The 15459-nt window shown below is 37.3% G+C and overlaps 1 protein-coding gene across 1 annotated transcript; it reads right to left on the minus strand.

Moving 5' to 3' along the window:
- Positions 1-368: 368 nt before the first annotated feature.
- On the minus strand, positions 369-4459 carry timm17a (translocase of inner mitochondrial membrane 17 homolog A (yeast)). The gene is made up of 6 exons (XM_036559617.1): positions 4361-4459; positions 3633-3732; positions 2978-3041; positions 2439-2567; positions 1509-1619; positions 369-1404 (listed from the first exon to the last, which is right to left on the minus strand). Exons 1-6 carry the CDS (start codon positions 4384-4386, stop codon positions 1334-1336), a joined length of 501 nt encoding a protein of 166 aa, XP_036415510.1. The 5' UTR covers positions 4387-4459; the 3' UTR covers positions 369-1333.
- Between the last annotated feature and the right edge of the window lie 11000 nt (positions 4460-15459).

The raw sequence follows: 15459 nt of genomic DNA on the forward strand, positions 1-15459 counted from the left end.
GAATTAAAAAAAAATATATAGACAAGCAAAGAAGTCCATTGCAACATAAGGAAAACACATCCAACAGCAAAATCTAGCTCATATTTTTATCTGTCTATGGCAGATGTCTGCTATAGACACAGATAAAAATGCGCAGGGTCTCTGCTCTGGGCTGCCTTACATAATTAAAGCAAAAAAAGACAGCATTTGCTAAATTGTACCACATACGATCCACATGAATAATGCTGGTACGTTCTTCCTTGCAATAACAACAGCTGAATCTATGTAGTGTGTTCTGTAAGTGATCGTAATTATGCTGTAATGTAAATATTGCTAACGTCCACACAGGCACTGTCATTGACCAATGAACATGAACGTAAGTGCTTAACTCCAGTACAGTAATAACTGTTTATTCACAATAGTATTCAATCCAATTTGACATCTGCCACCTGAAATCTGTCCACCGTTTTAACCTTTTATCTGAAAAACATCCTTTGCCCATAATGGTCCTAATATTATTCTGTTAAGCTGAATGAAGCACAAGAAGACATAAAACACATAAAATCTGCTGTACCTCTTGTAAAAAATAAATAGCAACTTCAAAAAGTGAATAGTTCAGGGACATTCAGATGGTAAAGGTTTATGAAAGTAACTATATAACAAGGGCTTAAGCAGAACCCATGAGACAGAGGACGTTAAGGCAAAATATTCCACTAATGCATGTCTGTGTAACTTTTATATACCCACATACATGCAGACACACAATCATACAAAGTGAATCACATCCAAACACACAATTTCAGTTGCTTTTTGAGCAAACGGTCCAATATTGGTCTCCTTGCTATTCTTAGTCCATAATTTAGCGGCTCAAAATACGACTCATCAACTAATAAGCAAGCCTTTAATGAGCTTAAAATAAAGGTGTTATACCTAGGAAAATAAGCCATGGAGGACTACTCCAGGACCAAAGATGGGAAACACTGGTCTGTCTGAATAAACTGGCATCATCTACAGTGTTCCCAATTTCTGTCTTTACCTGATGTCAACAGACGTATGATGAATAAAGTGAAGACACTTCAAGGCAGACATCACATCATTCATCCCTTGCTGGACTAAAGAAGACTTTAAATAGGGTGAACTACAAACAAAATAGCTGAAAACAGCAAAAGGGCATACTGCAGAAGACCAGTGAAAAAGTGTTTGGCCTTTTCATTCTCAGACAAAAGTTCCTAATGGTGGGCTGCATTGGTGCATGCTCATTTAATGAGAGACAGTTCCACAGGTGCTTAAGTGCAACTCTGGCACCCCAGATGAGTTCATGGAAATTTGAAAGACCTCAAGACGAACTGGCCTCTCACTGGTACTGTCTGTAGTCCCCAAAAGAAGGGGCAGGCATAGGAGCAGGTTCCTCTGCAAACTGTGGACCTAAAGGGGGAAGAAAAAATAATGGTGTTTAAACAACTCAACACCAAATGTTCATGACTAATGACATCTCATGATAAGGCGGCTATAAACTTTTTTGCACTCACCAGTAGGGAACTGTGAAGAAGCAAATCTTGTAAGAAGGATTCCAGCACCTTCTATCAATGCTAACAGTATGCCTCCCATAGCAGCAGAACCAACCATGGCAACCGGCCCATCTAAGAACAGAGAGCATGGATCAATATCAATTTAACAAACCCTAATAGAACAATGGCAGATAGCCAACACAGAACATCATTTATGTGTATTATTAACATAACACCTAGAGAGTAGGAGTGAAATAACACACATTTGTGTTTTTCCTATGGGTAATGCAGTACGGTTCAGAATGGTACGTTACTAATCTGAATCCAGAACTATCTGTACTTGAGATACATGCATCTCTTTCCAATGTCACAACAGAACTGAGAAAGTAAGTTCTCTGGAGGTTGTCTGGTGGTCCCATGCTGGTGTGTAACCTCAAACAACAGTAGCAACAATGGAGAGCTTTCTGTGAAGACTGCATTGACCAATCAATGGTCTGTGCTATTTCTCGCTCCACCAATACATTCCAGCCCACACTTGTTACTCTGGATAGAAAACTCAGGTACGGTATAGGTTACTCGCCAGTGGAAATTATGGTAAAATGCATGATCCCAGACATGTAACCTTACCGTACTATACTGCAGTGCCTAGTCAAAAAATGGGAAAAGTCACATTGTTGCACCATGATACAACATATTTTAGATACTGGGGAAAAAAAAAAACAAATATGTTTAAATATGCACAAAGAAGAAACAGTTTTGGATTTTAATCGTTCTTACTTTCATGTTTCATTTCGTTTTAGGAATATCATGGACTGTTTTTTATAGAACAGTGGAAACCATTCCAATTTGTGTCAGTATGTCACAAATATTTTTTTTACTCACTGAACTGTCATACAGTTGTATACCAAAGTCATGCATGAATCTGAAATATAGGCCTAAATCCTGACTCACTTCTTGCAGCAAGGATAGCACCCGTCATGGCTCCACTTGTTATCGAGTTCCAGGGATCCTCTTTTCCCCGCACTTTCACCAGCCCGCAATCAATCATTGAAAAGAGTCCGCCCCATACAGCAAAACTTCCTGTAAAAATTTCAAAACCATTTGGGGATTTTAAATGTGTCTGAATTTCTAGATTCTGACATGTAATAGATGTTCCAGAGCAGTGAAAGCAACTCTAAATTCTACTATGTAGACTTTGCACCAACTTTTATAGTATATGTCACAGTATTAAATTTTCAAGACACCTGAGTAGGGATGAGTAAAAACTATATTCCAAACATACTAAACTAAAAACACTGAATATAGATGGTTTATTAATGTTAAGTTCATTTTTACTGTTTGGCTTAAAAAAAAGGCCAAATTAGCTGATTAATCTTTAAAATATCTGGTAGATTACTACATTACTAAAATAATTAACAGTGACATCCCCTTTACTGAAACATGCCATAACACTGAGATATGTGAAACAATCTGTAAGAGTAAACTCTTACCTCCTAGTTGTGGGGCTCTTGTCCTAACGGCTGTCATGCTCCCCCTTAGTCTGTGGTTCATTCCCTGAAGAACAGAAAACATAAAAAATACACATAAAAATGTAACGTAATGAAATGAACATTACAAATTCCAGCATAGGCTGATCAGCAAACAGAGCAATTATGGATAAAACAACTGAATAAAACAAATTTATGCTAAAACATGTGTGTAAAAAATGTGTGATTGTTTTAGATGTATTGTCCCACATTATCCAGCATTATGCAAGAAGACACAGTGCTGTTATCTTGTAAAGAATGTACATAGTCAGAGTGGCAATAATTCTGACGTGTTTTTGCAATATAAGCCAACCCTAATGATACACACGGTTCACAAGTATTTCATCATCTTCCTGCAGTAAAGAAAAGCTGTTCCTGAAACAGGCTGTCTTAATTTTTAAAGACCTACAGTGTCTTGCAGAAGAAAGTAATTGAAAAAGATGATACACTTGATGAGAGGAATCCAATCCTCTTGGCACGTTTACATACAACTACATTTATCAAATTTTAATACAACAGTGTGATAACAGTGCATTACAGATGTGATTTAGTTTTTGTCAACAAGTCAAATGACCATTACTATCACGGCATTTCAACTACACAAAACAGCTGAACTTACAGCAGGTGAGTTTCTAAAGCCTTTAACAGCCTGGAATATTCCTCCACCTATTGCTCCCATGGTGAATGCACCGCCACAGTCGTCCACTATCCTCCACGGACTGAAAGAAGACAAGAGACCAATGTAAATACAGACACAACCATTTTTTTTTCACAAAAAACGAATCAGGACAGCTAAGGATTGTGACAGATATAACTGCTACTTGCCATTTCTAATTTATATAAACTTATCTTTTTGCGAAAGTAAATGTGAGTGTCTTAAACACAATATCATGTTATCGAAACAGAGCCAAATTACACACCACAGCGGCAAGATATCAGAGCAGAATAACTAACTTCTAAACTACCATTAGAGTAAGACAGATACGATACAGACAGCAAGCTTGCTAACGTTATTTAAAATACAACGCAAATTGTACTTTCAGCAAATTAGATAAAACCTGCCCAGTCTCAAAAGTTTTATACCTACGTATGGTCACTAGGAATAAACGACAAAACCATAGTCATTCCTAATAGTGCTAACAGAGCTAAAGGAGCAAGGTCATCCAGCTCGTCAGGTTAGTTAGCGCAGGCATCGTGGCAGCAAAGCGTGAGTCAATCATTCCACGTGATGCTGATTTAAGATCAATTTTGACAAGACGTCCAATTACCAGATTTATTTCAGAGAGAACACAGATAACTAAATTAGCAAACGACAACATATCAAGGTATTTCAGCTGACCGGCTTACCATGGCTCCCTCGCGTACTCCTCCATTTTGTTCTTTTCCTGCTCCGTGTGACGCAATCAGAAACGTGAGGATTCTATGTGACGATCTGCTTGACGACAGTGTCAGCCTGTTTAATCAGGCCCTCTAGTGGGCCGAGAGCAGAACTGCGGGAAAAGTTTGTTAAAAGGGCCGTTTCTTGTTACAAGCAGTAGAGTAACCTGAGGGAAGAAGCCCCCAAGTTACTCTATTACCCCGCCTTATTTTCTCTGGTGTTCAAAGGATGGGCCCAAATCTAATCAAATCTCGATACATTTACTAAATGGCTATGGTCTAATTAATTTTAAATTTTATCTGGTTCACTGCATTTATTGCCCAGAAATTTCCGAGAGTCAGTTGACCAACTTTTGGCATTGGATAATAAGTGATGTATGTATTTATATCAAGTTTTACCAGGGGTGTTGTTAAAGTCCCCTCAGACATGGGCCAAAAGGCCCCCGTTAAATATAATTTCTTTAGATTTTAACCATAAAAACACAAAGTTATTTGCTGTATGTTCACTGACTGACTAGCATTAGCATTATCTGCTAGCTGTACTGATCACTGTCTTTCTTAGCCATCATGTTGGAGTTCAGTTTTGCAGTTAGGCACTGACACATCTGATACATGGTTTTGTCATCATCTTAAATTGACTGCCACCTTAAATTTACTGATACCTTAAATTTACAGATACCTTAAATCCCCTGCCACCTTAAATGTACTGCTACCTTAAATCCACTGCCACCTTAAATTTACTGACACTTGAATCCACTGCTACCATGGTGTGTAGAGTGTGTGGCATGGAGTGCTTGTTGTGTGTTGAGTCTGGGTGTGTGTAGTGTAGAGTGCTAATGGTGTGGAGTCGTTGTTGTGTTCAGTGTGTGTTGTATGTAGAGTGTATTTTGTGTTTGTGGTGTGTATGATGTGTGTGTGGTGTGGTGGTTTTGTGGTGTGTATGTGTGGTGTATGTGTGGTGTGGTATGCGTTCAGTTTGTGTGTTTTTCGTTGAGTATGTGTGTGGAATATGTATTGAGTATGTGTGGTTTGTGATGTGTTTTTGTTGTTTGTGTGGTGTGTTTGTAGTGCGTGTGTTTTGTTATGTATGTGGTGTCTGTTTGTGGTGTGTGTGTGTGTGTGTGTGTATGAGAGAGAGAGAGTTCTGTGGTGTGTTGCGTGTGTTTGTGCTGTGGGGTGTGTTAAATATGTATTGTTACGGTTGTCACTGTTGTTACTGTGTTATTTCTCTTAGAATCGTTTATTACTTTTTGATTTCTGTTATTACCATTTCAGTTTGGTTATTACTGTTATTGTTGTTATTGCGGGCCATTGGGCGGTATGCTTGTGAGTCTGTGTGTACTGTGCATGAGTGTCTGTGTAAGAGATGTGCATTGTGACATTACTTGTGGCAGTTAGACTGAATGTTCTGAACACTCCACCTTTCATTTTTAATGGGAAAATTTCATCTTTGAACGATCGTCGAACTGTCCATCGGATCGGTCCAAAAAGTACGGGCGCACTATTCCCTTATATGAGGAACATCTGTGCAAAATTTGGTCATTTTACATCAAAAACTGTGGACCGTGAAAAGTTGACCAAATTTGAGTGTAGAATAATAATAATAAATATAGCCGCGAGCGGCAATGAGCGGGTTCAAGCATGCAACAGCAGTACAGGCCCTACTGCAGGTTTAGCCCATTAGGCCTAAAAAGGCCTCAAGGTTTTGGTTTAGCCCATTAGGCCTAAAAAGGCCTCAAGCTTTTGGTTTCGCCCATTAGGCCTAAAAAGGCCTCAAGCTATGGGTCTTATTCATAGGCAGAGTGAACAGAACTGATAGGAAGTCAGTTCATCAAAAGGCCTTCAGTTGCCATAAACAAGAAGCAGTGGTGTTTTAAACACATTATAGGTTTGCATTCATATGTACTGATCTACACTGCTTTGTAGAACATCCAAGAAGTTGCACTTGCACAGTGGAATGATTCTATATTTAAGCCATTGATTTGATGTAGGCCATAATGAAGCCCAATGAACTCATAAGAGGTCCTAAGGGTGTAGAGGAGCTCAGTAAAAGTGGGTCAGAATTGGTGAAAAGGCCACAATATGGTATGATTCTTGATCAGGGACCATATCCAAAGATGTTTACCAAGTTTTGGTCAGATTGACCTTTTGACCTTTGTATAATAAGCCTTCGTATAATGTAGTCTTCAAATGAATAAGCCAAAATACCAGACAAACAGTATAATTTGTGACAGAACATGCACTTAGAAAGTTGTTTAGGTGATTGATCTGAGTCGTATGGCACCATTTGTTTATCTGTCGACCTTGTAATAACATTGTAATAGCATTTTTATTGATTTTTCAGTGCGCCCCCTAAAGGCCAATCTGGACCAAACTGGGCAAACACAATTATAGTCCAAATATGTAAAAGTCCTTAAAGTTTGGACATGATCTGACCAATGACTGTTGAGTTATAGCTTATCAAGCTAACAATGCCATGGTCGCAGTAATTAATTGATTGATCCACACGACCCTGAGTAGAAAAGTCAAAATGTTTTTGATAATTATTTACCTACACATGCCAAAGAATTTTTCCAGACCAAGTTCAAAAAGATTGGATCAAAATCCAGGGACTAGTTCGAAAAGTAGGCTTTTTAAACAGTTACCGATTACAAAAAAACTATGTAGTTTTGTAATAAATATGCATTGGCAAAATTGTTTGGAATAACATACTTAATATGATACACAAGGACTTTCAAGTAAACTTGTAATAAAAGAATAATAATATGTAATAATAAGTTAATTTTTATGAATAGCGCCCCCCAGTGGCCAAATCTTTTGAAACTTGGTTGGTTGTTAGAAAGTGGCTAAATGTAGAGATCATTTAAGTTTCATGATGATTGGTCAATGTTAAGCCTGTCAAAAGCCTGCTAAATGCTTATTGGCCGATGGCAACCATATACTTCAATGAATCAAATTGTCCTTATGGATTCACTTATAGTCTGGCCAACAGATGGTATCTGCAAAGTTTCAGCTAGATCGGATGTACGGATGCTGAGAAACAGCCATGTAGCATTAACTCCGACCCCATAATTACATATGCGCACAAAAATCGAATGGCTACCTCAAAATGGGGTATTAACATGGCCTGTGAAGTTTGAAATTTTTTGGCTGAAGGATTCTTGAGTTACAGATTTCTCAATTAATTCTGAATTATTTTGAATTTATCCAGAAGGGTTCATTTGCATATGGCAGCCATGTTGTTTAGAAAAGTCTAAATGTTTTTGATAATTATTGACCTTGAGGCTCTTCTGAATTTTTTGACACCAACTACATGGGGATCGGGCAAAAATTGTAGGACTAGTTCGCAAAAGCATATTATGCAAATGAGCTCAAAATCTAAGTGGGCGGAGCTAAATGGTCCCAATGGCAAAGTTGTTTGTTTGGACCCAAGGAACCAGGAAAAAAATATGTCTTGTCAAGGAAAAATCTTTTTTTAGGAGTTATAGGCCAAAACGCGTTGACCTGCGCAATAGCGCCCCCTTGTGGCCTACTGGGCTGATTCCTTGCGCCTGAGTAGCGGGAGGGACTACTACCTATTGACCAAGTTTGGTGTCTCTAGGACTTACGGTTTGGGCTGTGCGTTCTGTTTTAGGGAAGAAAAATAATAATAAGAAAAACCTTGACAATTCCAATAGGGTTCAATGCATTGCATGCTTGAACCCTAATAAGAAGAAGAAGTAGAAGAAAAATCCTAGCAAAAGCAATAGGGTCCTACGCACTGCGTGCTTGGACCCTAATAATAAGAAAAATCTTGACAATTCCAATAGGGTTCAATGCATTGCATGCTTGAACCCTAATAAACCCTAATAAACCCTAATAAAATCCAAGCAAAAACAATAGGGTTCTACGCACTGCGTGCTTGAACCCTAAACATAGCCGCAAGCGGCAATGAGCGGGTCCAAGCACGCATAAGCACAAGAAGCTCTCATGCACTTTGAGCCAAATAGGCCTAATCAGGCCTCATGCAGTTTGGGCCTTCGAGGCATAGAGGCTGAAATGAAGTCTGAGTTTATCGCAAGGCCTTCATTTGTCATGAACCATTTTACTTTCAACATATGTTTACATTTCTATGGACTGATCTACAAAGGTTTGTAGAACATGCAAAAGATTATCAACATAGATGTCAAAAATACATGAGTAATGGTAAAATATCTGTCATAGTTCTGTTTGCAAGGGGTTTTGTTTCTCCATGTTTAAGGCTTTGATAATCAGGCCATAATGAGACCCAGTGCACTCATAAGGGGCCCTTTTGGCATAGAGGAGCTCACTGAAAGTGGTTTAGAATTGGTCAAAAGGTCTCCACATGTTATGATAATTGATCAGGGAACTTGATCAAAGCTGTTCACTGAGTTATGTTCAGATTGACCTTTTGACCTTAGTATAATAAGCTGTAATTGTTAAAGGAATAATTCAAAATACTAGACAAGAAGTGAAATATTTGACATGACATGTAATTACAAAGTTATTCAGGTCAGTGAACTGAATCAAATGGTTCATGTGTTTATCTGTAGACTTTGTAATAACACTGTAATAGCATCTTTAATGATTTTTGAGGTTTTTGACAGCTAAGGCGCCCTCTAAAGGTCATATCTAGACCAAATTTTGCACACCTTGTCTGAGTCTCAATAGATGTAAGTGCTCAAAGTTTTGAGATGATACAACCAAAGACTGATGAGTTATAGCAAATCAAGCTGGCTATGCCATGGCCGCAGTGATGTATTGAAGGAGCAACACCAGGTCGAGTGAAAAATTCAATTTTGTTTGATAATTATTTACCTAGAGAGGCCACAGAGTATTTCTAGACCAAATTCGAGAAGTTTGGATCAAAACTCAGAGACTAGTTCGAAAGCATGGTTTTCAAACAGTTAACGATTACAAAAAACTATGCATTTTCATAATAAACATGCAATGGTAAAATTGTTTGGCATAATGTACTACATAAGATTCATACAGAGCATGGGTCAAAATTAGTAATAATATGTTCATATCATGTAATAATATATGATTTTTCATGAATAGCGCCCCCTAGTGGCCAAATCTGTTGAAACTTCACTGGTTGTTAGAAAGGGGCTACATGTAGACACCATTCAAGTTTTGTCATTATTGGTCGATGTTAAGCCTGTCAAAAGCCTGCTGAATGCTGATTGGCTGATGGCGGCCATAAATTTCAATGAATCAAATTGTCCTTCAAGATTCACCTATAGTCTGTCAAGTAGATGCTACATGCCAAGTTTCAGCTCAATCGGATGCACGGATGCTGAGAAACAGTTAATTGGCAATGGCCCCGCCCCCTAATGACGTATGCCCACCAAAATTAATAGGCTAACACAGAATCTTGGCCTTAATGTGCATGTAAAGTTTCAATGTTTAAGGCAGAAGCATTCTCCACTTATAGAGTTTTAAATGAATTATGAGCTATTTCAGAAGGGTTCATTAGCATATGGCAGCCATATTGTTTATAAAAGTCAACATTTTTTTGATAATTATTGAGGTTCAGACTCTTCTGAATGTTTTGATACCAGAAACATGAGGATTGAGTGAAAAGCCTAGAACTAGTTCGCAAAAGTAGGTTTTGCATATTATGCAAATTAGCAAAAAATCTAAGTGGGCAGAGCTAAATGGTCCAAATTGCAAAGTTGTTTGGCTTGACCCAAGGAATCAGCCACAAAAAGAATTTTGTCTCTACACATCATGGTGTAGAAGTTATGAAGCAAAATGTTCTATGTTGATGTTCTATAGCGCCCCCCTTTGGCCAATCGGGGTCATTTTTGTTGCCTGGCGAGATGCACACAAACTACATCTAGCCACCAAGTTTGGTGTCTCTAGGCCTTACGGTCTGTTCTCCACAACACGTTTTTCAGGAGAAAAAGAATAATAATAAGAAGAAGAAGAAAAATCCGAGCAAAAGCAATAGGGTCCTACGCACTGCGTGCTTGGACCCTAATAAGAAAAATCTTGACAATTCCAATAGGGTTCAATGCATTGCATGCTTGAACCCTAAAAATCTTGACAATTCCGATAGGGTTCAATGCATTGCATGCTTGAACCCTAGTAATAATAATATAGCCGCAAGCGGCAATTTGCGGGGTCCAAGCACCTGGAAGACCTTGAGGAGTAAAGTAGCGGCCCCTGGTCATAGACTGCAGCAGATCTTCAGATTTTTAAGAAAGTTCTCCTTTTCCTATGATTAAGGCCGCTAACGGATACATCTGCTACAATCTATGCAACTCATTTTAACATCCATGACAGGAATTCGAACCCACAACCCTAGAGTTCAAAGGCAGAGGCTCTAACGCTGAGCCACAAGACGTCTGCGGCAAAACTGCAGTTTTTGAAACAATTTATTGAAAGGATGCAACAAGGAACCACGCACCATTTTAGGACAAAGTAGCAGCATAAACAAATTTCATGTCTCTGGACATAGAAGGCAGCAAATCTTTGGATTTTTAAGAAAGACCCTTCATTAAGATAATTAAGCATGTGTTCACAACAACTGCTACAGCACCATCCAACACCAGTATAGGGAATCAAACCCACAACCTTAATCTTCAAAAGCAGATATTTTCATGGTGAGCTACAAGAGGCCCACAGCAGACCTATTTTTTTGAGAGAATTTATCGGTCTAGAGCAATAAGGAACCTAGCACCACCCCATTGGGAATTAGTTTCCACCTTGCAATTGCTGTGACTACTGAGTAGTATAATTTCAAACGAAATCATAATACACTGTCAGTTTGTCATTTTGTACATTTGTGTCAAATTTGGTTATATTCAGACAATTATTGGTGTATTATTAGCCTTTTATGGCAGAATAAGCCAATTCACACCAAATTATTCAAATCTTCAGCCACACTGTGCTTAAGTCATGATATTTTCAATATGATTGTTTTAAAAAAAATTTAATTTGATTTAAACTCATGAATTAGTAAGCAATGTCTATTCTCCATCTTTTTTCAACCATGATATTACTGAAAGTTTTTTAAGACTTGTATTTGCAAAATTGTTAGGCTTAGTGAAAAACATAACATTCAGAAATGCTCTTCGCTTAAAGACATACAGTAAAGCTTTCCATGTATATGTCAACAATGACGTGCAGTTACTGATTTGGCTCCCTCTGGTGGTCAGAGAAAAACTGTTGCTCTGAACAAAATTTGCTGAAATCAAATTATAGGATTTCCTGTACAGTACAACGTACACATTATGCAAAGTGTTAATGTGTCATTAAGATGCATAATTTGAAACAATAATCATGTCTTCATTTTAATCTTAGACAGGAATAATTACATTTTAGATTAGTACATTGAGCATTGTAAGAGCCAACTTAAGCCAATTCAAACCAAATGTCATATGTTTCCTCAACTGATAATTTTCAATGTATATATCAATTTTAGTCACAATCGGAGCATAAGTGACAGATTTGTGGTCCCTTGTTTCCGAATAGGCTGGACCGCACTGATTGATCCATAACTTGCAATAATATTGTGCTTAAAAGCCAAGGTTTTTTAAATAATTATTGATCTTTAGACTTCGACGGTTGTTTAGAGACCAAGTTTGAGACAATGCAAAAACATTTCAGCAAGCAGTATGAAAACATCAGTTTGTAAACTCCGATGATTTACAGAAAAACAATAAAGTTTTTTAAAAGACTTGTATTTGCAAAATTGTCAGGCACAGTGGAAAGCAAAAATTACAGAAATTGTCTTGACCTAAAGACATAGAGTAAAGCTTTCCACTAATAGTATATTTTTTATTAATTAGTTGAACATTGACATTTGCAGTTATTGATTTGGCTCCCTCTGGTGGCCAGAGAAATATAAAACACCTCTTGCTCTAATTAAAATTTGCTGAAATCAAATTATATGATTTCCTGTACAGTTAAGCAACCTACACATATTTGCAAAGTGTTAATTCTTATTAAGATGCATAATTTGAAACAATAGTCATGTCTTTATTTTAATCTTAGACAGGAATAATTACATTTTAGATTGTTGGCAGTACATTGAGCATTGTAAGAGCCAACTTAAGCCAATTCACGCCAAATCTCATAGGTTTCCTCAGCTGATTATTTGCAATGTATATATCTTTTTTGGTCACAATCAGAGCATAAGTGACAGATTTGTGGTCCCTTGTTTCTGAATCGGCTGGACCAAACTGATTGATCCATAACTTGCAATAACATTGTGCTTAAAAGCCAAGGTTTTTTTTAATAATTGTTGATCTTTAATAATAATTGTTGACAATTTAATAACTGTTGAGACTTTGACGGTTGTTTAGAGACCAAGTTTGAGACGTTGCAAAAACATTTCAGCAAGCAGTATGAAAACATCAGTTTTCAAACTCTGATGATTTACAGAAAAACAATAGAGTTTTTTATAAGACTTGTATAAGCAAAATTGCTTGGCTCAGTGGAATACATAAAATTCTGAAAGTTCCTTTGCCGCAAGATAGATGTTGCAAAGACTATGACCATAAGTATGTTTGAAGTCATAATTTGCATTTAATGCTGATGCTCCCTCTGCTGGGCAGAAAATATATTACCCTTATTAATTATGTGGCCATCCTGGCTTTAACTCAAATTTCCACATTTCCTGTGCAGTTTTGGAACAGACATATAATTGCAATGTTTTAGACGTTAATAAGATGTGTAATTTAAAACTATTATCTTTTCTTTATTTCATTCATAGAAGAATATAATGCATAGAAAAATATAACTTTGCATGTTTCATCAGAAAACAGTAGTGTACAAGTTTACCAAGATTTATCACAATCACCTAAAAACTAAAGAATCTATAGCCCCCTAAGTCAGAAAAGGCCAGGCCAAACAGATTCATTGGTGTCTCATGTCTGTTCTTTGCAATAAAGTCAAGTTTTTTTTGATAATTATTTACCTACGGACTCCACAGATTGTTTGAAGACCAAAATTGAAACAGTTGTTTTAAAATCCACAGACTAATTTGAAAAGCTCAATTTTCAAACATTGATCAATCAAAGAAAAACTTTACAGAATTTTAAAAGACTTGTATTGGATAAAATGTCATGCTCAGTGTAAGCAATGATATTTATTGATTTATTTTGATATATGATAAAATTTATAGGACTTATTCTCGTTTATACTCTGTAGCGCCACCTCATGGCCAATTGAGGTCAAACTTTATAGGCTATTAGAGATTGCCTATATGGACACATGATATAATTTTTGTGATGATTGGCCCTCCAAATGCCTGTTGAAAGCTTATTGTCCAATGGCGGCCATATTTGTCAAATGATTCAGTTGTCCTTAATAGATCTTGTAAATATTAGGCCATGGATACAGCATGCAAAGTTTCAGCTCAATTGGCCGAGCGGTTGCTGAGAAACAGATTTTTCGCTGTAATAGCGCCCCCTATTGAGTAATCGGTATCAACCTTGGTGGGCTTCCACAGAATCATGTGGGGTACAGGACATTTATGTGAATTAAGCCAAACCCAGAGGGGCTTAATTGGCATGTGCCAGCCATACTGTTTATAAATATTCAAATTTTTTTTATAATTCTTGACCTCCAGACTCCCCTGAACATTTTGAGACCAATATTGTGTTGATATCTTGAAAAACCTCAGACTAGTAGAAAAATGTAGATGTCACATATTTTGTCAATTATGATGATAAATTTGGGGACGGAGCTAAAAACATGCAGAGGGGCATTGATGTAGAATAAAGCAAGGATTATGTAGAAGCAAGAATTTTGAGGGTAGCCCCCATGGTTCAGGAGATATGGGCAAAAATGTAAAATGTTGCTCTATAGCACCACCATCAGGCCAACTGGGGTCATTTCAGTTGCCTGAGTAGTGGGGGGGAATCTACACCTACCCTCTAAGTTTGGTCTTTGGATGACTTACGGTGTCTTCTCCACAAACCATTTTAGGGCAGAAAAAGAAGAAGAAGAAGAAGAAGAAGAAGAAGAAGAAGAAGAAAAATCTGAGCAAAAGCAATAGGGTTCCATGCACCTAAAGGTGCTTGGACCCCTAATAAGATTCTGATGAACAGTAAGTTGGCTTTTCCAACCCTACTTAATGATATGGTCCTTTAAATGCTGCTGCAAATTTCATCTCATTATTGTGAAACATTAGGAAAAAAACTTTTTTCACACGTTTTGCGGGTTATTTATTTATTTATTTTCATTTTATTTATTTATTTATTCATCCATTCTGATAACTAGATGTTGTACAATAACTAATGCATGTTGTTACAGAAAAATAAAGCAATTCTAAAATTTAAAAATATAAGCCACAATCACAAAACAACATAAATTGACAGTATTAGCAAGATCATCTTTGTATCAAGTAAGAATTGAAGTGTAGCCACATTTATGTACTCTAATCTATCTAAAGATAATGTTTGTATATTTTACTTTATCATGTCTAAAATCCATTCAATTCAAAATACTGAGTCTATCTGTAAGGTTTTTTTCGAGGAAAGGTGAAAAACTCGTTAATACCCTTGATTTCAGAATAAACACTGGTTGGAATTTCCAGACACTTTTGGACAGTGGATTTCAAAGTCTCTTCTTTGCTCGGTAGACATTGCTACACTTCAAGGTGATGCTGACTCTTCAAAAACTATAAGAATATAAGAAGTGATTACTGCAGGATCCATGGCCAATGTTCCTGTATAAAACAGGCAGCTTTTTGAATTACACATTGCCAGACCAGCACATTGATTTCAGTCTCTCTTTCTCTCTCTCTCTCTCTCTCTAGTCCTAGAGACAGCATGTTGGCTATCTTCCCATTATTAGGAAGGAGAAAGGAATGAGTTGCAGCATGAGTCTACATTGAGAATGACCAAATATAGGCATTTCATGGGTGAGGCGGGCGAGGTAGGGGCAAATGCACTATAAACTGGCCTGCTGTTGTTCAAATCACTCCTCAGATTTCCAGCAGGGCTTCACTGCTGGATAAAGGTCTTGAAACAAGACATTTCTGTTGACACAGCATCTGCTGTTCCCGGGATCTATGTTATCACAATATGTAAAATGTTCCCTCTTTAACAGAG

This window comes from Colossoma macropomum, unplaced genomic scaffold (genome assembly GCF_904425465.1).
Source record: "Colossoma macropomum unplaced genomic scaffold, Colossoma_macropomum, whole genome shotgun sequence".
In the NCBI taxonomy this organism is placed as follows: Eukaryota; Metazoa; Chordata; class Actinopteri; order Characiformes; family Serrasalmidae; genus Colossoma; species Colossoma macropomum.